General features: G+C 40.6%; 1 protein-coding gene across 7 annotated transcripts in view; it reads left to right on the forward strand.

Annotated features, from left to right (window-relative positions):
• LOC124296977 (katanin p80 WD40 repeat-containing subunit B1) overlaps positions 1–25,825 on the forward strand; it is a 41,764-nt gene that overhangs the window by 12,732 nt on the left and 3,207 nt on the right. For 2 of the 7 annotated variants that reach the window (XM_046747483.1, XM_046747482.1), the window contains 2 exons: positions 192–311; positions 407–3,077. In XM_046747483.1, coding sequence (XP_046603439.1) covers positions 192–311; positions 407–539 — 253 coding nt within the window. In that variant the 3' untranslated portion in view covers positions 540–3,077. Of the gene's footprint in view, positions 1–191; positions 312–406; positions 3,078–7,379; positions 7,686–8,023; positions 8,217–9,405; positions 9,657–10,364; positions 11,121–19,649; positions 20,242–20,410; positions 21,172–25,825 lie in introns of those variants that run through there. The other 5 variants (XR_006906489.1, XR_006906488.1, XR_006906491.1 and 2 more) reach the window with 5 other exon arrangements.

The raw sequence follows: 25,825 nt of genomic DNA on the forward strand, positions 1-25,825 counted from the left end.
AATCGAAAAGTATTCGAATTCAAGGTTGTTCCGGTGATCAATTTTTTATACCCACAAACAGTTTATGTCCAATTTATATTTTTTTTTTTACAAAGTCTAAAAAGTCAGCTATTTTTGGTTCTGCCGCATAGTAGGTATTACTTCGGATAAAATTTGTAATTTTTTTTTTCCCGTTGTTTTCATGATTTTAGGTACGTATCAGTGGGCTGCACGGCTCTCAGGTTAATACTTCGTAATTTTTCACCTGTAATCAAGTCAAACGTCCAAGCTCCGTTACATACGATCGGTGTCGACGTTTCCCGCGAAGAAAGGTAGGTCTAATGATAAAGTGAAGAATCAAGTGTTAGAAGTTTTATAACACGCGGATGCAGAGTAATTATAATCGTTGAATGTATTTATCCTGCAGGTACCACAAGTGCGTGTCCTGTTACGAGAAATTAATGTCGGTGAGATCGTTTCTACTTACAAAGCAAAATATGCCTGGAAAAATTGGCGCGACATTTCGAGAGCTAAGTAACATGATGCAGGCTCTTGAGTGAATTGAAATTTTGTGTATTGTCAATTATTGAAAAATTTTCGGCCAACGACAATGTGCAATCTTTTATTAAACGTGAAGAGAAACATTTTCTCATAATCATTATATTGTTTCAGTGAAATTGAGGTAATAAAAATGAAATTTCAGTGTTCGAACGATGCCGATTGTGATCATGTGCTTAATACTAGTGAGTGAATAAACGAATAGCACCAATTTGAATACAAAAAGGAATTGATAATAGTTGAAGAAGAATGAAGAGAAAACTGTTACTTCCAGTATGTACTGTGGATTTAATAATAATTTAATAATAGATGATCAAGTGATAATCGACAAGGCGTATGGGATATTTACTTAAAAAAAAAATGTTGGCCTCGAAATACTCGGTGACGTCACACCGTTGCAGATTGAGGACCGATATAATTATGCGTACAATTAATGGTTAAGTGAATTTCCGACTGTAATAAGGGCGGCGGGGTAAAGTGATGGAAATGATAATTGGTCTTATACTTATATAATTTTAAAAAAATTATTTTTTATTGCATATGGTTACAGGGATTTAAAATTTTACGTCTTCTACATTTATTTCTGTTGTAACCTAACCAGAATAATATTCAAAGATCGAGCTTATTTGAATTTATGCATGTTGAAGCTTCTGATCGAAATGATTTTCGGACAGCATGAAAATCTTCCAAGTCGAGGTGATTTTTAAATATATTTATACAATTTTTAACCCACAAGCATTGTAGCCTGACAATATAATGTGTCGAGAAAAAAAATTTTGCATAATACAAATTTTATGCAAAATTCCTGTTTTCACCCCGCTTTTCCATGTTTTAAGTATATCAAGAGCCATAAAAATGGATTTAATAAAATGTATAAAATCCTGAACGTTCAACTTCGACGGTTCATTTTTCTTACTTTTTCTTGCTGGCTGAAACTTTCAAAGCTTCAAATAAACGTACTATTAATTAAACTTGACCAAATGACTGCTTGTTGAGTGAGCACTTTTTTTTTCTTATTGAAAATTTGCCAGTACGTCGTTTAGGAAAAACATTGTGGTCGGTAGTTAGGGGCGAAATTCGATTTGATGTCGTTAGACATACGATCATAGTTTGTATCAATTTTTAAAATCATTTCAAACTTTAGAGGTAGAGTGATTTTATTACGATTTAGAATAATGTCCCTGTGAAAATTTGCATGAACGCCATATAATATCTTTCGCAAACAAAAGAAAAAAGAAATAATAAAACTCGTACAAATTATCATCGCATGCGCAGGGTGACTGTAGTGATTAAACTTAACGTATTTAGAATTCAATAACTTGACGAGTTTCCGTGAAAAAAATCTTTACTCGGGGATAAGTTTTACTTCGAAAAAAGATTTGTTTCAGCTTTTTGCCGATTTTCTTCTAACGAATTTTCATATCACAAATCGTTGGGAGTTCATGAAACAAAATGGGATTCCATTATTATTTCCTGAAAGTAAGTAATTTCCCGAGAAATTAAATTTGTCGACGAGATTAAAACCCGTGATCTTGTGTATTTTTTTTATCGAAACTCACCATGTTGATAAATATTGAATTAAATGAAAATATTTATTTACACACCTTGTCGGTCTAGATGGGGATTTCGGTAATGTTAAGAAATTCAGTCGGTTTTATAAAAATAATATTTTAACTGGATATTCCGGTCATTTCAGAACAACCAAGTCTATAACCCTAACTGTATGTCTTGCGGACTTAAAAGGTAGGGGTGTGTCACTCATTGATATACCTAAACTAATGTCACGTTTTTGGTGATTGATAAATAACGTCGACGTGATTAACGTCATTAATTCATTGATTAAGTAATTATCATTAATATCATACCATTAACATAAATATTGTAGATAGGGAGACGTTTTAGTTTAAGAAATTGTATTTTTGCAAAAACGAGCAGTGCATTCGTGTATGTATTTTTAATGATTATACAGTATTTCACACGAAACAGCTAATTAATGTAATATAGAAAAACGAATCGTTGAATAAACAAATTTTGCACGCCTGGTAAATGTTATAAGAGAAACGAGAATTCGGCCATGACGAGTTCCAGCGTTCTGCGCTATTTTCTGTCGTATTCCTGTTTGCGTGTGACAGAGTCATTATTTATTTATCTGTTTTCTTTGATCGGAGGTTAAATTATTTCATATTTCTTGTGCTGATTTGTGAATCTAATTTTCAGTTTTTTCATGTTTTGCTGCGTTATTGCTCAGCAGAAAAGTTCCTGTTCACTCTTATCGATGTATACTCCCTTAAAGCTTTGTTGCCTGTTGTAATTTTTGTATAGATATAAAAAAAATTGCTTGTATCGTATCAATATTACCGAATGCCTGCACTGAACCATCGTCTTTCCTTTTTGTAATTCAATTTTCGCATATCACGTTTGTACGCCATTCGCATTCAGGCATTATCAGAATTCAGCGTTGACACGCGACTCAGCACTCGACCGTTGCATTTCGATTCTTTTATTACTTATACTCAGCCCGAACCAAGTCTAAAATTAAATCTCTGATGTGTGTAATGTCGTAATCCTGAGATTATCATGCGAACAAAAAGAAATTGGTATAACCGTAAAGTTCTACTTGTAATTCCGGTGAGGATTTTTCATTTTCACCCGCACACAAATAACAGTTCGATAATTATCTGCATGGGTCCATGTTAGCGAATTATTTCCAACCGTGATAAATACTTTTCTTCCCGTGAAAATTGCGAAAAAGTACTTAAACGTTTATAGACTTGTATTCCGAGTGAATTATTCCAAGAAAAATACGACGGTAATACAGTAGACCAAATTAAGAAAAATAACAAGACTACAAACGTTCGTTAATATTTGTCCTACAAAAGTATATGCACGTGCAATATCTTTCAACCTATCGAAACGTCCGAGGGACCTGGTCCAAGAAAAATATGACACGCCTTAAGGAAATTAAGACGTGGAAAATATTGAGAAAATTTGACAATTCGCGAGAGTGTAAGCGAGCAGTGATCGATCGTATGCATACGCTTTTTAATCGGTATTTTGTAAATGCCATATAAGTTGCGGAATGTCTTGATCAATTCTTCTTCTTACACTATAAGACAGAGAGAAATAACTTACGTGGAGATACAAAAGACAAGAAAAGATTTAGTCAGATCCGTCCGATGTATTTTAGTAAGGTAATGACTGTCGATTTTTGAAAATCTTAGTGATAGAAATTCAAGTATATTCAATCCCAGATGTTCTACGTGATTAAATGAGATCGATTTTTTTAGGTGCAACGTCGATGCATTTTGACTAAATGTTCGTTGAATCATACATTTACATACATTTTTTCCGAAGAATTTGCAGAATTGTATTTCAATCGGAAGTCGGTATTTATTCAATGTAATTGTCAATGCATCGTTTTCCGTTTCCTGTTAAAAATTTGGGATATATCACTTGAAAAGATACAGTTTTTGCGAAGTTAATGCTACATTTTATTCTACAGCCGTGTCAATATGACATGTGAGGTATGTAGATCGTATTGTTCTCACGTGGAGAAACCTGTACAGAGTTAAAATTGTATCAATTCTCACACTCTTTCTAAAATAAGTATTTGTTCCGAGTCTCGTAAAACATTGTGAAATTAGGTGTCATGATTGAGCAAATGATTCGATTTCAACCACAATGTGTACGCGTATGACGAACCAGTAAATTATTTTTTTTTGTACGGTGTACAAGTATATGACTGGAAAATTGAGAATTCTAAGTGAACGATAATGTAAGTGCTGCATATACTTACACGTAATATATTACACGTAACATATACTTGCGTCCATGTATGCTTGTACGGAAAATCAATGATTACAGTTCATTTTATTAAACCTTCTTTGGACACGTGGATTTATAATCGATCTCAAATCTGATTATTTCGTTCGCTTTTACGTAATTTTTATTGTTATAAATATACATAAATACTATCCGCGCGTATAGTCATAACTCACCGTTTTCCTCAAGCACATCGGATATAACGTGTAATCCATATAAGACTAAATACAACAAACTGTAGCCGTTATAGAGCTAGATGTAAATTAATAAATGATTTAGGAGATAATTTAATTCGCGTATGTAACTGAGAATACAATCAAATGATTTGTCTTTTCTTTTTTTCCTTTTTTATACTAATAATGTATAATAATGTATACCTGTGTACAATAGCCTTGGATAGAAAAACAATAATCGTGAAAACGCTGTGCCTTTTTCGAGATAATCAACTTGACACGTCTTTTCCTAACAATAGTCATAACGAGCTTGCCAATTTTATAACATATAGACGTATAAGGTTTTTGTTTTTGTCCGCTAATCTTTTGTTCCCTTTTGCAATTAGTTTTACGAACTTTTGCCCTGATTTTAAGAGAAATAACCTGCGTTCTGATGAATTAATTAATTTTACTTTAGATTTCGTGTCATATACATCTTATTGTTAGGTATAACTGTAATGCATAACGATATAATCAATACCTTATACGTTACGGTGAAAACAATATTGTTTTACTTATGAGTGATCAATACATTTTTATTCCCAATCCTAATTGTGATAAGTTTGCGTATTTTTTATTAATTTTATTCTGTTGATCTATATATATATGTATATTATATGTTATACAAATGTACACATATACATATATACGTATGGGAGGACTTCACTTTACGATTGTTATAAAAAAACATTTACACCTATACGATATCAAAAATATAATAATTGTGTTGAACCATACTTTTTACTTCGAAATAAAACACATGTTTTTTTTTTTATCAAGAGAGTAGAAGAATGGAGAGTAATTTTTGGAACATTAAAGATGCTTCTAACATTTTAATCCGGTAGTCAGTTAATCGAAAATGCATACCTATCGCACGTATGTTCGCTGCACTTCAAACTGTGGAAATATTTTTTGCCAGGCGAAAACAAATCGTTTAGAAATTCGTGAAAGAAACTATAAAATTACAAGATGTTTCGTTTTATTAAACTTTTTCCCTCACCCAGTGACGTGCAAAAAGTGAATTTTGGGCTTTTCACAGTTTTTTTCTGTTTTTTTTTTCCACTCTCTGTTTTACTCGCCACGCTTTAATGCACAAACGCAATTCCGTGCGTGACCCGTGAAGATCACGGTCCACGGGTCTTCGAATAGCCCGATTTTCTACGATCACCTGCAGTGATCGAGCATCGATAATCGACACCGCAGCCGCCAAATTACCGGGCTTCCGGTCTGTAATTTTGGTCCATTCTCTCTATACCCGTCTCCGTCTTACTCTATCTCGAAAAAAAGGATTGGGGGAGGTATACGCGCATTGTCTTAAAATTAATTTAGACCGTGGGTATCCTTTTCTGGCACGGATGCAGACTTTTCTTGAAAACAACCTCTGGGTTTTTACCTCCGGTATGGCTTCTTATACTTTCATAAACATGTAATACGCAATATTTTACAGCTTGCGTTCCGAATGTTGGAGGCTGTACGTGGCTGCGGTTTGCCTTCCGTTGCCTTGTGTAAAACGTGTTGCGGTTGCAATTTTATTGTAAAATATGTATTTTAAATTGAAACGTCTGTATGCTGTAGGAACATCGTACGCTGATACCTTCTCGCCGGTTAATTGGCCGTAATATCGAGTTTATGTAGGTACTTAACGAAATCGAATATGCAGGGGTGTCTGAAAACCGAAACGACTAGATTTCATTAATTTAAAAAACTCTAGGTACATAAATATGAATCGGTTCGTGAATGAAAAAAAAATAGATAAACCAATATGCCGATAACTCATTGCGGTTTCATCATAATTGCATAATATACATTTGTTATATCGTAAATGCAGAAAAAGCGCTATCGATTCAATCACTCATCATCCATCATCCGTATTTTTATCCTACAAAGAGTGACTCATTCGACGTAAAAGGGCGTAGGTATCTGTATACTATATCAGTGTTGACATCGTCGCGCACGACGCGTGCAAGCCTTTCATATCGATAGAAGGTTTTTTTATACATCAGCCTTATTACATGCTGCAGGGGTGATTTCGGACGATATTACGTACTGGAAATTCGAAAAGTGGACGAAGCAAACGAGACTAAGCGTACACGTGTACAACTAATCCCTCGGTACGGTTTTTCATCGCAAAAGTTTTCCTTAAAATTTCGATGAAGCCATCACAGATACGTAGAATATGATTTCGAAAATAGCTGATCAAATTATACAATGCACGGAGATCATGGAACTCGGACGAACGGCTTTTTTGCGAGAATTTCGCACGGGAGTTCCGAGCGTCTGGTAGTTAATGGAGACATCAATCTCAATCCTTTGGTAGGCGTGAAATATCGAGCAAATATTCACAAGCCTCTGTATAATCCGTGAAACGTATCGCGACGGATTTAAATGGGTTAAGTAGGTTTGCCGCGTGGCGGTTGTTTGCCGTAGGATTATGTATTCATACAGCACGCAGTACCAAGCTGGTATGTCTACCGTGCAGACGTATTTCATTTCCCTACATCGCTGCAGCTTGTACCACCATGTATTCTCTTATTTTTCAAGCGGAAAAATGGCTGTACGGTGCTTTAACCTTCCCTCCCCCTCCCCCCTGCCCCGCCGTACCTCACGTTATAAAATACGTTGAAAGTTCCGTTGACGCGTTGATCACGACGGATCATTGAAACAAAAAATGATGAGAAAACCGCGACAATTATTCAACATGAATTTTTCCGACGGGTGTGTTCGGTTCGGTTTTGTTGAATAATCGAACGTCTAACGCGTTTCGTGGAGGAAATTTGATGGTGAAGAAACTGAGTATTTATTTTGCAGCGTCACGCGAAAGTCTGCAACGCAGGGCTCCTAGCTGTTTTCGGATGTACGAGTGTTGTGACGTAGACAAGTTAAGCCTCTTCTTGTCGTCACCTCAAGCGTCGAAAATGCTGTTTTCTCACAAAAAGCCTGGCACAATAACGCCGACAACGACATGGCATCGTTTTCCATGACCGTTAAGCGGATTACCGGAATATAATTCCTTCACATACGAATAAACACGACTCTATACGTATGCACTGCAGCTAGAGAGAACGGAGAGGTTTGCGCGTTGTAGTCGAACATCGGGCGAAAACGATATCCCAAGTAAGCAACGTTTTCTTCACCCACTTGTGTACCTTCCTTTGTTGATACGAATTTGAAAACGCCTGATCCTGTATCATCCTCCATTATTGCCTGTATTCATCTCGCAGATCGCCTATCTTGACATCTTAAGACATCCTCTTTTGGATCCCTCCTTTCAGCCGGGTCTATAAGTTTGTGTACTTTACCTCTCAACTCTCACACGGATGTACACGCGTTTCGTAGCAACTACTGCGTCAGTGTTGCTGCGTGAACGCCAATACGGGTATCAAAGATCACTCCAAGACAGAAGTTTCTCAACCTCGTATGACAAAATTGTTCATATGTTTTTTTAATTTCAGTTGCAAAGCGGGAGAGGAGAGGAGGTCTTATGACATGTGCCATTCTCACCATCCCCACATCTACACTCACTCCTCGATATCTTGCAATCTTAAGACGGACGTCACATGAGAAGTGACCACAGAAGATGGTATTTAATGTAATCCCGTCATATAAATTCGAGGAAATCGGAAATCTCAGGCTTTCTTCACTCATGTGAGTAATATAATATATAGTTTGAGATAACATCGCGAGTTTCTGAGGGCTGCTCGAGTCAAGTTGAGGTAATATGCTTGCGTGGGAATTAGCTTCCATACACAACCTCTACGGTGATTCGACGATCCACTTTTCGACGTGTAGGTATACCATATGTGAGCGTTTTAAATTTCATTTCATCCAACATTGGTGGTTGCGAGCAGAGGAATTTCGAATAGGTAGTGAAACGGAGATTAGGCTTAAACTGTGATATACATTTGTTTCCGTTAACCGTCACCTCAACTTCTCAATCACTAAACCAACAACCTTAAATGCCATGATAAGTTTTCAAAAGAGATCATCCATCGGTACCAGTTAACGTAATCGAAAACTTGTTCAAACTAAGACCGCCATGCCGTTCGAGAGTAACGAAATTCTGCAGTCTCTTGTCATGCAAATTGGGGGATGAACGTCTGTCACATGCACTATGCATACCCAGTTCCATACGCAATTCCATACCGCGCGTAGTCGTATTGAATGACGTCACCGCCTTCCTCGAGGACTCCCCGCCATTGGCTAATAATGCCTTGCCTCGAATGCGGCACGATATCACGATCGGGTAGAAGGCATGTTACGCGCTGGGCTCACCCGGCGGCTCACCCTCGACGAAGAAATCGCAAGCGGCAACGGGATTGGCTAATTACGGTACGCGCGCAGTGCCGAGGGTTGAGTGACGTCACGGGGCGTGCTCGACCCCTGATTGGCTAATGGAGGGTCGAAGCGGCGCGCGGAGGGCGCTTTTTGCGCAACGTTGGGCTGCGTGACGCAGGACGCAGGATGCACCCTGTGCGAGCGGATGTCTACGCGTGAGTATAGGTACTCGCGGCAAATGTGTATCGCGTTACTATCTAGATTTAGGGGTCGCTCTTTTTAGCGCAGGAGAGAAGGGCGAGGGTCAAAGTTCATGCATAAAATAGAACGCGCGAAATCCGTCCATTCGTACGTATGCGTGACATGTATGTGTAGACATATTTCCCGCACCCTATCCTAGCTCCAGATTTTTACACGATCGATACGATTTCCTTTACCAAAATTCACGCAATTATGCTACACGAGTGATACATAATAAATTGCGTATGGATAAGTTGCGTAGTTTATTCAGACGATAAGAACCACTGTAACGTTGTTTCTTTTACGTTATTCGAAACAGAAGTTACGAACGATCGGAAATGGAAAGAACTAGTCGTGGCATTGGTTAAGATCAAGAGTCGTCGGGAAAAGATGGTAGTTGACGAAGAAACGAGTGAATCAGAAAGGTGCAGATGCTTGAAGAATTGTTGGCCAGAGATCTACTCGGTTTCTCTGTGTTATACCTACAGATGAGAGTACAATCAATGATTTTGCGCACAGTAGCTGAGAACACAGGGATCGATGTACTATAGAGACGTGATACTCCAGACGGTAAAATACAGTGTTATTTATGCAGATTAAAATACTTACGAACAGAAAGAAAGTATCGTATAATTATTAGTCTCAGTTGAATGCCTATTTAATACTGGTAACAATTCAAGGTTCAAGCTTGTGACGCAATAGCTGATAATTTTTAATGAAACAGCAGCTTGAGCACGTTTACACGGTAAGGTTCTGGTTCTCTTTTACACTGCCGGTTTTCCTACATTTCGACTGCGGCTTGCGGCTTGCGTACTTCCGGTCACGAAGGCGGCTACTGCCGTTTGCTTCTATACCGCTTTAAGCAAAAATCAGCCACACGCAAGCCTCTTGCTTGAAAAAACAACCGAGACCAGCTACAAAAACGCGTCTCATTCTAAAATTCCGATGCATACGACGCGGCGTAGTTTAACTCGACTCGAATTATACCTCGCCACCTGGAAGGCGCAATATTTAGCACAATTTTGTGAGAAGCTATAATAAATTTTGAGACCGATTCACGATACCACGAATATTTCCCCATACCTACAGTCGTGGTAATTATTTACAAAATTATCATAAAATTGGAAATTATGGAAAATACGTATTAGGTAGATAAAGAAATTTTCCTTGCGAGTCATCGCCATTCGTAGGATCTTCATTGAATAACAACTGGTAAAGGCGTTGAACATATATTGTACAATTGTCGATCATACTTATTACCAGCTGTTTTTTTCACAGGGCCAAACGGTGTTCAATATCCTGAACCTGCAACAGCCTATGTTTACTGGTTAGTCAGCACTCGGTGCAATGCAGTTCGTTATCTCAACGACGTGTGAGCCAACGTTCGATGATAGTAATTAGACAGACTGCGTAACACTGGAACGACCGAAGTTGTACTCACAACGAGTAAATATCATGCTTTCGACGACGCGTAACGAGTACGTAATGCACTTTTTACCTGCCGTTCGACGTTCAACGTTCGGAGAAGTGTGCATGGCTTCGGGCAAAGGTAGGTAGGTACGAGGCACGAGGTCCACGTTGTACGGAGAGGAGCATATCGGTTGATCCTTAGCCCGAAGACGCTACAGGAAACAGGATAATTCCTCGGCTCACGCAACCCTCCGTCCGAAATTGGACTCTGGAGCACGTCGGCCTCCGACGACGATGCCGTGCCCATTGGGTTCATTGCGTTGCCCACTTGCCACTCGGCCACTTGGCTCACACTGCCAACCAGCACCAGATGGGCTTCGATGTCTGACATTCGACGTTTCTGTTATGTACTTGACAGCTACCCAAAACCTGGCCGAGATCCAGCTGCCGTATATCTCATACATGATACGATTAAACTAACTACGACTTGTTTTCTAAATTCGTTTTCAGCCAGTCAAACCTGATTTTTTGCAGTTTGATCCGTTGCTCAAGAATTGGAAGTTGTGGTACGCGTGACGTCTGAGGTTTGTTAAGGTCTGAACTTGAAATTGGCAGTGAAAATGCGTGAGTAGTAATTATATTACATTGTTATTTCCTACGAAGAGTACGACTACGATCGAATGGGTTGCATTTTCACAATCAAATGTTAGTTTTCGCACATATTATCATGTCTGTATACGACAACGAGTGCCTGTAACATAAATACAGATTTACCGCAGATATTGTATGGACGCACGCACACAGACGTACACACGCGTGTATTATGTGTATCCTATGCTACGTTTCCTCGGGTAATAGTACCTATAACCGGTAGATACGAGAGACCTTGCGTGTGCCCAGGGTTTTAAGTTACTCGATTGATATCGAATTATACGCGTCTTAAATCGATACTTTTAGAAGAAATGTGTGGTTTGTGCTTCTCCCGAGCTGGTCGTATCATCGGGGCCTCGGATATCGAATATTTATTATTCAAATCAGTAAGACTGAAGAGGAATATATTTGAGACGAAATTTTTCTTTCTTTTTGTCAGAGCTTATCCTGTTTTGAGTACCTAACACACTCTTGGAAACAAATGGTGCAAGCTGTGCATAACTCATGGCATTCATGCAACGTTTAGTTTGGATACAATAAGTTTCACTTGGAACGGTATGCACAGTTGAAGATCCAGGTGAACGAATTGCTATTGCTCACAGTAAAGTAACCGTGTAATTGAAATATATCCCTACGTTTGAGGATGATCGCAGGTAAAGTACCAAGCCGAAGATAAAGGTAAAAGGTATAGGAGGGAAATAATAGAAAACTGAAAAGGGAAAAGAAACTATATCGTTGCTTGCATTGCCATGTAATCTGTCTAACAATACATTTCTTACAATATTTCTTTCCACGTAACATTTTTCACGATGCCCTGAATGCAATTTCATTTTCCATTGTCGTTGGTTAAATATCATGTCTTAGCGTAGTGGTTTTTTATTCTCAGAAAGAAATTTGCATTTCATTTTAAACGTGTATGTACACAAGACACGATCTAAAACGATCGCACCACAGATGAGGTAGATCATGCACAAGTATAACTCGTTAAATTGATTTACTACGGACAACGGAGAAAGACTAAACTCAACTGAATAAGATCAAAAATTGTCCATTATAAATTTCGAACTTTCCGAAAATGTTCCGTCTGTCCATCTGCAGGTAGACAGTTTAATTTCCATTTGTAAGTTTTATTCTTGAACGGACATTGGTACATAAGCAACCGATAAATTGAAACTGCATTGACAATCCGACTACCTTGACGAATCTGCATTTTAAGGATCGCTGACAGGCGCGCAGTCCTCCGTAGCAAACCTAGAATATATACAAGATAGCTCACCAACAATTCGGTTCCTGATTCGTGAAAATGTGAAAATGAATTGTTTACCCGACGGCTATACGAGTTTCTATGTAACGCGTGAAAATAAACATCTGCGATTCTTACCGTTCTCGACGCCTGGAAGGAAGGACCTCCTCGTCATTCGCCTTGGATACCCAGCAAGGTTGAGGTCCTCGAGGGTCAGCCTGAGCAAACAATCGGGCTAATAAATGGGTGGTGACTTCCGGCGTGGCGCGCGTCGGGGCGTCGAGACGTCGGAGCGTCGGGACGATCGGTCTGCCACCCTCGGACTCTTAACTTGCAAGGAATCGCGGGGGTTCTGGCCCCGTATTCGGGCCCCAGTTGCCCAAGGGCGTAAAACGTCTATTCTTTCTCAGAGGATTATTCAGCCGGAAGCTGTGGAAAGGAAGACGGAGGACGGCGAGAGAGAAGCGTTACAGCTTCCACAAACCGATATCTGCAAAATTGACAAAATTACCTATGCAAATTATTCCGCAGTTACTGTGAAGTCCGTTTGTTCACCGGATGTTGGTATCGGCGAGATTTTCGGATGATTTATTTGACGTCCATCAACTATTTGTCAAGAATGTTTAGCCAGAAAGGATAACATCACGAAGATGGGTGTAAGCATCGTTATTTACATATCAGTTTAAACTGCCGAATGTTTTTTTGAAATTGTCGAAGGGTTGAAGGGTTCAAAGCGTACGAGTGACTCGTGGGGGCGTGTGTTAGTTTTGCCATTTAAGTTTTTAATTGAAAGGAACGTAACAGCTGATTATAAGCGATAAAAGGGTCATTCAATGGCAAACGGGACAAAAGCACGGCGTGTGGCAAAGACAATGGTTGCCTCGCACAATAAGGCAACGGGGCGTTGATTAAAACGAAAAAATTAGGGAATTAAAACACCCCGTAATTGCGTGTTAGCAGCCTTCTGTCGTCAGTCGACAAAAACTCGTACTTCTTCTCCAGAAATACAAGTTTCGTGATCTCTGGGAACCAAATCTTCCGGGGCAATTTCTAAAATTATAAGTTTTCTCTTCTTTCATTCTTTCTTACGTATGTACGTGCCTACGAACTTGATAGTTTTTAAAATGATATTTTAATTTTGATTCGCCAGAATTGAATATATCTTCACTGGAATTTCGCTTAGCTTATTTTCACACAAACTTCGTGTCAGTCACAGCGCAAATGCTTTTACATCTTAGTGTTATACACGTTCTTCTCGCAGCAGGACTGTAGATCCGAAAGTGAAAAATATCTTTGGGATGCGACGAGGGGCTCTTACTTCGTCGGAAAAACTGTACTTTACGACCTTAACGGAGCGGACCGTATACCCTATTTTCGCGCCCGAGGACATTTTCGAGGACACGGCAGTTTGGGGTAGTAAAATTTTAGAAACTTTTACTTTCGAATTTGCGGCATACTGGGCGAATAGTGCATAATGACGTTACAGTTAGGTCAGGTACTGCAGTCAGAACTTGAGGATCTCCGATCTGTCAGCCTCCGTGATTGAATATTAGGGTCAGTTTTATTGGTTGAAAGTTTGCAGCCATAACCGCCAAAGAAAGAACAGCTTTTCCCTTAAAATTCCCGGAACATTTGTTGAGCAATAACACCGATTGGACATCGTAATAAATTCAGAAACAAAATTGACGTTTATAAAAAATTAGGGTATTAAGTAACCGAAAGCTCAATTCTTGGAAGGGTACCATTTCGCTAAGTAGGCCAAGTTTTGTTCAACGAAAATCGTTGCACATCACACGGGGAGCGTTGTCAACCCTTCCCGCTGTTTCTCCCCTAAACCGAGTCGCGTTCGAGAGATCATTCCGCCAAGTAACGGGTGTGCATTACGAGCGTCGACCCTTCACGAAAAAAATGTTTAATATCTTCGAACAAGGAGTTAATAGATGGACAGAGATATATGTCCGTTCCGTAACAAGACTGTATTTTCCACGGTGTGTAGCATCGAGGTTGGGGAGCATGGGGGACCGGGCGTTTATAGTTCGGTACTGCTGTTGCCGCCGATGCAACCCTTGCGTTTCGTGACGCGGACAAATTATCAACCTCCCTCGAAGTCCTTTTTGGGAGTGATAGATGGTCGAGCCAGGTGATACCTTGACGCCCCCGTCAGAAATTCTGGCTGCGTTTTGCTCTGGCCGTTGTTCTTCTTATTCTTTTTTTTTTCTCTCTCTCACAAATCCTCACCGGGATGACTTGTGCTTCGGATTTAATTGTGTCCCGAATTCGCCCCGCTATATACAAACTGTTCATGAAATCTCATGGTTCACGTGTCTTGTACAGGGTGTGTCGGGGTTCAATACTGACGTATCGAGCAAAATGTACGACGCCAACGCTGCTCGGGAAAAGTTGTTGCACCGTTCAGGGTTGCTAAGGACTGTAAATACCTGCAGATGAAATAAGACGATGCATGAGCTGCTGGTAGAGTGATGGAATTTTGAGTATAAAAGTATGTCCCTTATCCCCTGATGGTGGTTCCGATAGTTGGGAGAAGCGGGAACGATTTGTTTGAATTTGGTGTTTTTCAAATATACCAGAATCTAATTTCTATCGTTGAACCTGTAACAATTTCCATTCTTAAATAAATATGTAATAAACGTCAGCAACTTTGACGATGTCGTTCGAGGTAACGCTGAACGGCAAAGTATAAAACGATCAGCATCGGAGCGACGCGACGCCTCGTCGAGAAGTACGTACCCAAAATAGATGAAATTCTATTATCTTAACGGGTTCCTGGGACCCGGTGGAAATCTCGTGGAAAACAGACGGCGTTTCCCGTAAGTCGTATAAGGGAGGGAGAACTCGGGGTGTCCCGGAACCCGGCAGGGTATTCCGTCGATACGAGTTCGCGGGTGCGGAGCCGCGTCGTCGACCGGGCAACGATAAAACCGACGGGTAACCCTGCGCCAGACATCAGAGACGACGGGAAGTCAAACAAACACGTCCGCGCATACACCTACTTTTATTATCAACAAAGTCTCGCTTTATTACGATGAGTTGTTTAGATTTGAAACTGCTATACGACCATCCACCGCCCTCTCGCATGCTGTGGCGCCCCCTGCGCCCGGCTCTTTGACGCGGCACCTCCGCGCCGACTCGGCCGCGACCTCCTCCTTAATCCTTAAGGGGTGCCTTGGTCGATTTCAACGCTGACGTATGTACCTCAAAATATCGAAGTCCGCGTATCTTCTCAAACGCAGCAACCAACGGCTCGACAGCCTCGTTCTGTAAGCAATTCTGAACAAAAATACTCCAACGCACTTTCGTTTGACGCAGAAACAAAGAAAAGGCTTGAATTCTACAAAATCGCAGTGGTAAATTTCTAGAATTCATGCCATTTATTTATTTATGCGTCTAATGAGAATGTAACTAAGTGTTTTTGTTCGGAATTGCGTGTAGAATAGGGCTATTAAGCCCTCTTTCGCTTTTAAGATACGTAGACTTCGATATTTGGAGTTTACGCATCAACGTCGAAATCGACCAGAGGATTCTCTTTAGAAAACGAGCGAGCGTCAGTTTCGTTTTCACTCGTTTCGGTGCCCCTTTGACGTCTACGAATTACGATAGAAGAGGATTGAGGGGAGTGAAAATGGAAATAATGAAATTAGTCCGCTTACCGAAGACGCGCTCACAACTCAATTTAACATCGTTGCATGATAAACGAATTCTTCTAGTTAGGCTGGAAAATTATTTCATCACGTTTGGAACCATTCGAAAAATACGTTTACGGTGCCTCCTTGCCCCTCGCTTACGCGGCGCTATGAACTTCCGATTCTTTAAGCTCGCTTCGAGCCATTACGACTCCTCGTTAATGCATAAATAGTTTGAGAAAGCAGAGGCGACTTGCGTCTTCAAAGTCCGTCTTGCCTAATTTTTTTCTCTTATCGTTCTCCGCCTCTCTGGTTCTTGACCTTTCTTTTTGTTGTTCTTCTCCTCTTTTGCGATCATTCCCACAAGTCACCCTGTACTTGATTGTTTTCGGTAAACGCTTGCTAAAAATGTAATCTGTATTGAATACACGTCTGCAGTTTACACAACTTTAGCACAAGTACTTACTGGCTCTTCAGTTCGGGTTTACAGTGCAGCTGTGTTCACGGTTCCACTATCGTATCCTGATTGTTAAATAGTAGACACGAGCCGCGGGCGGGCTTTAAGGTTTCGCCTCCCCTATAATTCGATCAGAAACCCCTTCACTCCGTACAATAAGGAGGTTTAGTTATTTTGACGTCACGCTGTGAGATCTCGACGTGTAAAAGTCCATCGCTGTCGTCAGGACTTTTCAACGTTTCATGTATGTACAATACCTATATACCTACGCTTCCGAGCTTTAAAACTGCATCAGCCTACAACCCTTGAGCATTTCTCGAGGACCCTCAGCGCATCGCTGCCATTTCCTAACTTATTTTCTCCCTATTTAATGCCGGATGTTGTCATATTTTTTATTCTTATTACGGCTGTCGTTTTTCTTTCCGAGCAAATAAAATTTTAGACATGATATGCGACCTACAGGATCTAGAATCGTATAGAATGGACTACAATAACACAGATGGAGAATTAACGATTCCTGATCGTAAAGAATAAACGAACGCAGTGCGGCCCAGAGAAACAAAAAGAATGAGAGACAAAGAGAGACGGTTTTGTTTTCCACTCGGGAGAGCTCATAAAGTGAAGGTGTTTCCTAATGGAACACGACGTGTCAGGATAAGCCGGATACTGGAAAGGTAGAGACGTGAGTATGTGACTTGTTACGTCTATGTGCGAATACGTATAATATGTATAATATATCTCCAAGACGCAACGTGTTATAAATCTCGTTGAATTATAGTCGCTAAAACGGGCGTGAAATTAGCGGTTACCGACTCGTAGCTCCGATGCATCGCCTCGTAACTGTCTTTTAGGTGCTAAATTTCACCGCGAAATTCTTACTCTCCCGTCCAACGGAGTTTGTGCTACGCTAAAATTCTACACCCGCTGTAGAAGCTCGAAATACGAGTTGTCGTAATTTAAGTCGGGATATTCGTTCAATATTTTTTTATTAAACTGTTTTGTCTCAATGGATTGTGTATAAATGTTAACGGGTTGGTGATCGGAATGATTGAAATAATCAAGGGAATGGATTAGCGCACGATGATTTGTTCCCAATGACTGTTGCGCTGCAGTTTTGTTCATTTTGACAGCCTATTTTTCTCGGCCCAGTCCCTCGTTTCATATGGGCGTTACCCGTACCCCCTTTTTTCATTCTCGTTCCTTTTTGTCCGCAGTTGATTTTTATTTTTATTTTTTTTATTTCACGTTCATTTTTCTACTTCTTTTTCTACACGAGATTACGGATCGCTCCGTTGAGCAGGCGAGAGACAGAGACAGGAGATAAAGAGAGAGAGAGAGAGAGAGAGAGAGAGTGAGAGAGAGAGAGAGAGACGGAAAGGGATGGGAAGGGCTCGGTTCTCTCGTTCCTTTGTTTAACTCGGATTGAAACAATTGACGGCTACTTCTGACGACGAGGGGCACCGATTTTTACGTCTGTTTTTCAGCGCTCGTCCGTCCCTTTGCCTTGTCGCTTCGCCTTTGCCTTCTATTACAACTTTCAATACCCGGGATTGGGCCTTTCCGCCCAATTTTAGAGGGCGGACGGTTGACCCACACTTTTTTGTGCCCAACTCCCCGTTCCAAAACATTTCGGATACCTATACATAATGACGAAAATTACCGTTCCTTGCCCAGAGTATTACGGCGGAGTCCTGCGTGGAGGATAATCGGTAGACACGTATCTGCAAGACTCGGTAATATCCGGTTTTCGTGGTGTGAGATATTTGAATAAGAGCTTACGTGATTCGGGTCCTGATCAAGCGTCGCATTGTCAAAGTTTGGAAAAATTAGGTGCCGATGATTTTCTTCACAATCCAAGTATACTCGTAAATAAAGAAGAGAAAATACGTGATTTTTTCGACCGGTGTGATGAGGGTTGAGGAGCGAATGGCGCTGCATGAAGTCGACACTTGATCCAAAGAAATTTTCGATTTTCGTCGATTTTTATACCGAATAGTTACCGTCTTCCCCAGCTCGCTTAAAACGATTTATTACGCAAGGAAACTGCCTCGCTATATGTCGTCTGGAAATTCTTTTCTATACAATTCATTGCCGGCCGACGCGTAGGCGTTTCGACTTTTCAATATCAAAATAGAAAAGACCTTTTCGACGCCCCGTCTTTACATCTCAATTTTAGGCGTCCGGTGCCGGATTATATGCGACCATTTCTTTCCCTTGACACAACGAGGCCAGGACTTGGTATTTTATATATTTTATTCAATATTCAGTAAAGGGAAAGCTCCAAATGTAAATCATCAATCCGTGATATGAAAATTAAATAAAACAGCCTTATGACACGTGAATCAGTACCTAATGCAGAACTTTTATTAACTACCATCATTTAACTTTGGGATTAAAAAAAAACTTTTCCAAAACTCGTACACTTTGAATATTGTTTTACAACTAATTTTACGACTATAAGCCGTCAGTTTCCTTACTTAAATTACAATATTTGCAGATCCCGATCCTTTTCCCTCTTCCAGTTTCTGTTGTTCCTTTTTTTTTCTCTTCAGGCATATCCCTGCACTATAGCATAGCCGTGTATAATGGTGCCAATGCGTCAAAAGTTACGTTTCAATTCGATCTGGTTGTTCAGAATGGAGAAAACGCTCGGCGACAGCACCGAGCAGGTAGAGGCTTACGAACGAACGATTGCCGATTCTCCGAGGGTTCCCGTGTCGTCCTTGTCGTCTTCCTTCGTTTATTATTATTAGGAATAACTCAGGCGGACGACGCAACGCCTAGAAAGGGACCTATGGCCCTTTGCCGCATTTACAGCCAACCCATGTTTATGCATTTGTCAACATTGCATACCCGCCGACTTCTGCGACTTGCGCCGAGGGAAGGAAAAATATAATAATTCGAAAGTTCCTTCTGTTTCGTTTGCACGCTCTTCGAAGCAATGCTACTCACTGCAAGCATCCTTTTGCAATATTTTATACATATTCAGTAAACACTCGGGATTCTCCCTTCTATTGTATGCAAATTCATACGTAGCTCTGTGAATCAGAGGACGTGCGACGTGCACTGTTTGAGGGTTCTTGAAACAAAAGAAACGACACCGAATCGTTTCACTAATTGGTCTCGCTAAACCTTTCTATATGTATATTTCATTTTTACAGGGTAGTGAATTGTGCAGTACCTCAACCTTCGAATACGGTGTGTTTGTTGTGCAAATATACATTCTTCTCCCTCCGGTAATTCCCTCGTACGTATTCCACGCACGTACCCTCTGAATTACGTCTTGGTAGGCATGCGAGAATATTTAACACTATCGGATACGACCATCGCAACTATTTGATAAAATTTTTTGTAGTTCTTGGATTCACACGCCCTATGCATTGTACGTCCTTCATACGGCGATGCAAACGTATCAGGCACGCCGTTTCTGCCAGACACGGTCCTCCATTCATCCCATTTAAACAATCTCTTTCCTTGAAATCAATTGTTCATTTTTTCAGGCAGGTAGCTTATGCTTCTATAGTTAACTACAATATATATAAAAAAAAAGGAAATATTTACAGTACTTATATCCTTGTATAGAAACTCCAACAGTCACGAAATTTATTTGATTAATGATTCCACCACCTCACCGGGTCTGCAAACCAAGGGGGAAAAAGATTCCACCTCTCGGTTCCGTGTACCGCTTACAACCTGGACACAATGAGAGAGACATCGTTTTGATGTCCGCTCTGAATCTTCGAGGCAAAATCGGTGAGAGAAGATTCATCTTATGCACGTATAATATTGCGGGTTCTTGATTCAAAATCTGAAGCTCAAATGTCCGTCAACTGTGACAGCGAAAAATTATTTGCATTGTTCCCTTTGATTTTCTCAGAGTCTAATGTGCGACATTCAGCTCACCAACTTTCTTTTCCTCCAGTCCAGCAAAAGTGCATCGCTGCAGTACGGCGGAAAATATTTCGTTTCTGCCGCTGACGGCCGGCGGTACTTACTGTGTCTCTCTTTATCCTCGTCCAGAACCGGAACTGATTTTTCAATAATCTGGACGAGAGCCTGTCGAAGAATTCCATCGACCGTTGAGTTGGCTCACTCGCTGACAAAGGGGATTTCTGCGTGTGTATATGCAACGGCTAAATTCCCCAAAATGCGCAAATGCCGCATTGCAGTGATGTGCATGGCGGAAAGAATGCGCCGGACGAACATATATGCGTTTACAAGAGCGCAGGAGTTCTTTTTTTTCAAAGCAGATCTATACCTACATGGATCCGTCAAAATTTTCAAACGAAATCTGACAACGGTACAAAAGTCAAGGGGCTTTGATGGACACGTTGCCGTGCGTAGTAAGCCTCACTGTTTATACCCTGGACCGGGTGGCCAATTTTTATATCACCAGGTGCATACAGATCTCTTTTGGCGTTGAAAGCTAAAGTAAATAAATCTTATGATTTCAAAAAAGCGTAAGCCAAGTTCGGAGAGGACGGGGTGTTACTATGTTCGGTTTTTCTAGAATTTTGACTACCATTTTAGTTGATTTTTTACACACCATTTGACAGTCTAAATAAGAAGTATAATGATTAGGAATACGTGCGATTATGTCACCGGTAAAATTATGATTCAAAGTTATTAAGAGTATTGTCTATAATGATGTTACTTTACAATAAACACAAACTACTTTTCAAATCGTGAATTTACACAGCGGCATATCGACGATTATACAATAAAAGTATGTTTGCAGATTTTCGAAACTTTTGAAAGGCGGTGTACTCAGGTATACCCTCTTCTGCAGCTTGAAACCGGGAAATCACATGGTTCACGTCACATGAATACCTATCAATCACTCGCCGTTCGAGAGCTCCCTCATACCGATACTTTGTAACCGATACGGCTTGTTGGATCTGAACGATCGATGGATTCTGAAATCGATCACGCTCCTTAACGTAGATCGCTAAATATACAAGCGTTTTCCTTCACCGGTAGAAATCGTTAGTAACAACTTATTAAGCATATAATGAAGCGAATCGATAAAACTGCAAGCGAGACTGTAATATTTTACCCGCTTATCTTTACGGCAGTTTCACTCAAGTTGAATAGCATAGATCGGTAGCTGCCGTTTTTCTTGTTGCATGTGCAGTAAGTTGAATGGAAAACTTTGAATTCAAAATTCAGTTTGAGAACGGAATCAGCAGATTAGCTAGGATTCTATGACGTTGGGGGATCAGTGGGATGGTAAAAGAGAAAAGTAGAAGCTTGAGGGTGGTGAGAGAGAGAGAGAGAGAGGTGGCAGAAGTGGGGGAATATCGAAAGAAGCGGAGAGGAGATCAGATGAGAGGAAACCGGGGCTGACGTTAATCCGACGCTGGTTCATGCCCTTCTATACAACGTCTTCGGGATCGCGTTTCTTCCAGTGTATCCCGCATTTATATCAATACCAATCCACATGCAATGTGTGTGATATTGTGATACAAGATCATACTTAAATTTTACAGAATCTTTGGATTACAGGTATGGGTTTGCTATGTATCCCGTTACCGCACACCTATGTAATTATGATACGGGGCGGGTTATGTTTACCCCCGTGTATTATGAAACCCTATTGAATATGAATTTTAAGCCTGTTTACGTTCCATTTGATCCCGCTCTTCGACGTCCTAATGCAGTAGAGACGATGCTCGTTGGATTTCGTCCATAGCATGGAAATGGATCCTGCAGTGAAACCAACAATCGGGGTACGCTTGTTCTTCCGTTAATCACTTTTTTCTAAAAATATTTTCATGCAATTGTTGTATCGATTAAAGTATAATTCGATGCTGTCGTGTATCCATACGTATAGGTGCTGAAATTATGCACAATAATAACGAGATTCGCTTTATTCTCATACATTCCACACTGCGCGACGATGGCTTGTTGTTGATTTGGAAAAACTGTTAGTGGATTCGGTTTATTTAATAGTATTTGCGTTTCCCATATGAATTGACGTGTTTTCGGAAACACCATAATCTGGTATTATTCGAGGCTCAGCAAATACAGAGCTGAAAGCACGTCGACGTTTCAGATTATTGTCAAAGGCTTAACATTAGACTTTACCCCACTGCAGGGCAAGAGACTTGGCTATTCGTTTGGCTCGAGCCTTCGGTTTGCAGAATTGACGTTTTGACACTTTTATTTCCATTCACGCGGAGATAAACTGCAGCATTGACAGCATTAGAGACACATTTTCCCTGAACATTATTCTCATACGAACGTTAACAGGAATTCAATATCTAAAAATAAATACAGTCAAGAGATCAAGTGACGTCGCATTCGATAGGGGCAGAATTCAAAAATTAATGATAATGCAATCTTGACACAAGTGAATTGAATCAAAATCTGAACTAATAACTTATATTTAATCGGCAGGTGTGTAAATCGAGATTTGATATCTTCATACGTCGATCTATCACGTGCAGCGTGTCCTTTTACGTAAGGTTTTTACGTCGTTTCGCCGATAAAAATGGAAATTTACCCTCTTTTTTGTTACTTGCGCGTATAACACGTATGGTTCCTGAGCGGAGGATCGACACATGTTTCGCCGGGAACATTAAGGGTTTGATTCACCCCGTTTTTACCCCGTTTTACCCCAAATCGACCTTTTGGCTTTCGGGTCGTAAATCAAAAGGCGTGAAATCAATTTCCGCTTATCATGGCCTTAACCCCAAGGAAAGTGTCAAAAATCGGGTCACGATGTACGGGTTTTCGACAAGCCTACATTTCACTGCTACTACAGACGGTCAATTCGTTATTGAATTAATCGATTGCTTCGTCAATCGCAAATCGGTTAATTATACAGATACTCATTACAGTACCTGCATTTTCAATCAAAATGAAATTCTATACAAAAGACTGTAATCAAATTCAAGGTATCGAAATATCGAAACCTGACGACATCAGCCATCGACTGCGTGGAAAAATTTTCACAAGATTCAGCATTGGCTTTAAGCTGCGATCAAGCACATAGAAGGTAGCGGGGTCCGTGTCGTAGCATGGCGGTAGTCCTGGAGTGATCCTTAGTCTCTTACCCTCCAGGTTCATTCCGCATCATCGCCCGCCCGCCCGGTGACCTGGTCTATGGGATTCAAGCCTTTATTTTGATTTATTTGATATTAACTCGCATTGGTGCTCAGCCTCTCGCACAGGGTCGTGCCTCCGAATAAAATAAAATATAACGCTTACGGCGCCGTGAGCATTAACTGCACAACGAAGCCGTGCGTCGCATTCGGTTAGCTTTGATTTTGATGCACCGGTGAACTTAACGCGAAGGTGAAAGATTTCTTCTTCCTTCTCCGTATATGCATTGGTACTACCTAAAGGAAACTCATAGAAGTATAACGCTGGTTCTTGACACTGCTATCATTTATTTTAAGTATTGAATAGTGAACGTATAGTGAAGTCAGGGCATGGATAACTTTAATGTTTTGCGGGAGAAAATTACGATTTAATGCTCAAGACCTTTAGATATCACATTTTTATTTCTTAGAATCGAATTGTGAAATTGTACATTATCTACAGTGGAGGAACGCGAGTCCTCGGGCGTCGCGACGCAGGCGTCGATACGCCCTAAACGGCCATCGTTGCGTCGCCATGGATACCACGGAGAATCTGCGGAATGCGGAATCTTTATTGATCACAGACAAGATTCGAGAGTGCGCATGGATCGGAGGGACAGTTTCAGCATTTAAAATTAATTGGTTCCAGAAAGATTGAACGACACGAACAGGTGAATTTATTACCTACACGCTTGCCTTGCATGAGAATTTTTTGAAAATCACATAAATATAAGACATTATGCCATGTTTGGTAAAGGATCTTGGGAGAATGCGTTATCTGCATTAGTTATAATCAATGCCACATTTTTTCAAGTAACAAATACGAGAGGTATCAGCTGTTAACGGCTGCAGCCTCCATCTTGTTTGCCCGGCGCTGTCACTGACAAAAGAACATCGACGCTGGGTACTTTTTCCGATTTTATAATCCGTCGCGACTGAAGGGGTTGCGCACGCATTCGGCATTGTCCCGTGTAATTTAGTGTCTGCAAACAGACGGGGTGTGAATGTAAAACATCTGCAAACACATCGAGTCCCGGGATTATGTTCCTGTATCGTTTCAATGAATGCTATGGGATTTATTTCGAGATGAATGAAAGAAATAAGCGTCTTGTTCAATTGAGCTGTAGGTATAGCATTGCCCTCGTACACTGGCATCCACACACACACACACTTGAACGCATCAACGTAATACTGTGCATGCAGCCAGACGAGACTGTACGCGTGTCGCATATAAAGGGTGTTCCATTACACGCTCAAACATTTTATTAGTAAAATACTTGGATTTGAGATTTGGAAGTTAATGATGACGTGGTGACAGTAGCTTAAAGACTTTAAACGGTAGCGTGAAACATTAGTCTCTGGATTTTATTGGATATCTGCACTCACTCAACTTGTTGATAAAAGTTAAGCTACAGCTTAAAAAATGAAAGTAATATCCTCACCACTCGAGTGCTCTGTAAATTCAGCTCGTAACGACTACGTTACTTTTGTTTCCAGATAATTGATGGAATTTCACCTACGAAATCAATGAGAGATACACTTAGGAACACCCTATAGACCTACACAAACGAACCGACGTATACATCTAAACGAAATCATGTAGGTACCGTACGAGCCAAGATGAGTTCAGACTGGAGTAGGCAGGGAACAGAACCAAAGTGGGGCTGAAAACCGCCTTATACTTTTCGTGGCATACCTAAAAGGTGAGACTTTCTATGCCTAAAAAACTGGATGAAGGCTTGGTGCACTATAGGGCCATTTTATGACTGATGTCTTTGTCACGTCGAAATGTGAGACCATATCTTTCGTTTCTCCAGCTTGGTATATCTGATTCGTGTAGAATACACCACGTTCACGCGTAGTGCAAATACATTCGAACCTTGACTTCCGAACAAATTTGGGAGGGACATGAAGAGGGGCGAGTCACGGGGTGAAGTGGCCAAATGGAGTGAAGTGTTCCTATCGAACATGCCGCTTTTATTCTAGTCAATCGATCTATGAGAGAATCTGATTACGTACAGTCTGCCTGAGGATGAGCATTAGCGATGGGTGTATGCAAATGAAATTATACACCGTGTGACTTTACACTTGTCGTTGTATTCAAATTAGATCACGGATCATCCGTTCGGTTATCTCGGAAATCACAGATTCAATTCTTAGTCGAATTGCAACTCCAGGCTCACTCTTGACATAAGCTCTTTTTTTTCATCTGCGGACGCGATTCTTTCATTGTAGACGAAAGCTGTAAGTAC

Source organism: Neodiprion virginianus, chromosome 2, assembly GCF_021901495.1.
Source record: "Neodiprion virginianus isolate iyNeoVirg1 chromosome 2, iyNeoVirg1.1, whole genome shotgun sequence".
Taxonomy (NCBI): Eukaryota; Metazoa; Arthropoda; class Insecta; order Hymenoptera; family Diprionidae; genus Neodiprion; species Neodiprion virginianus.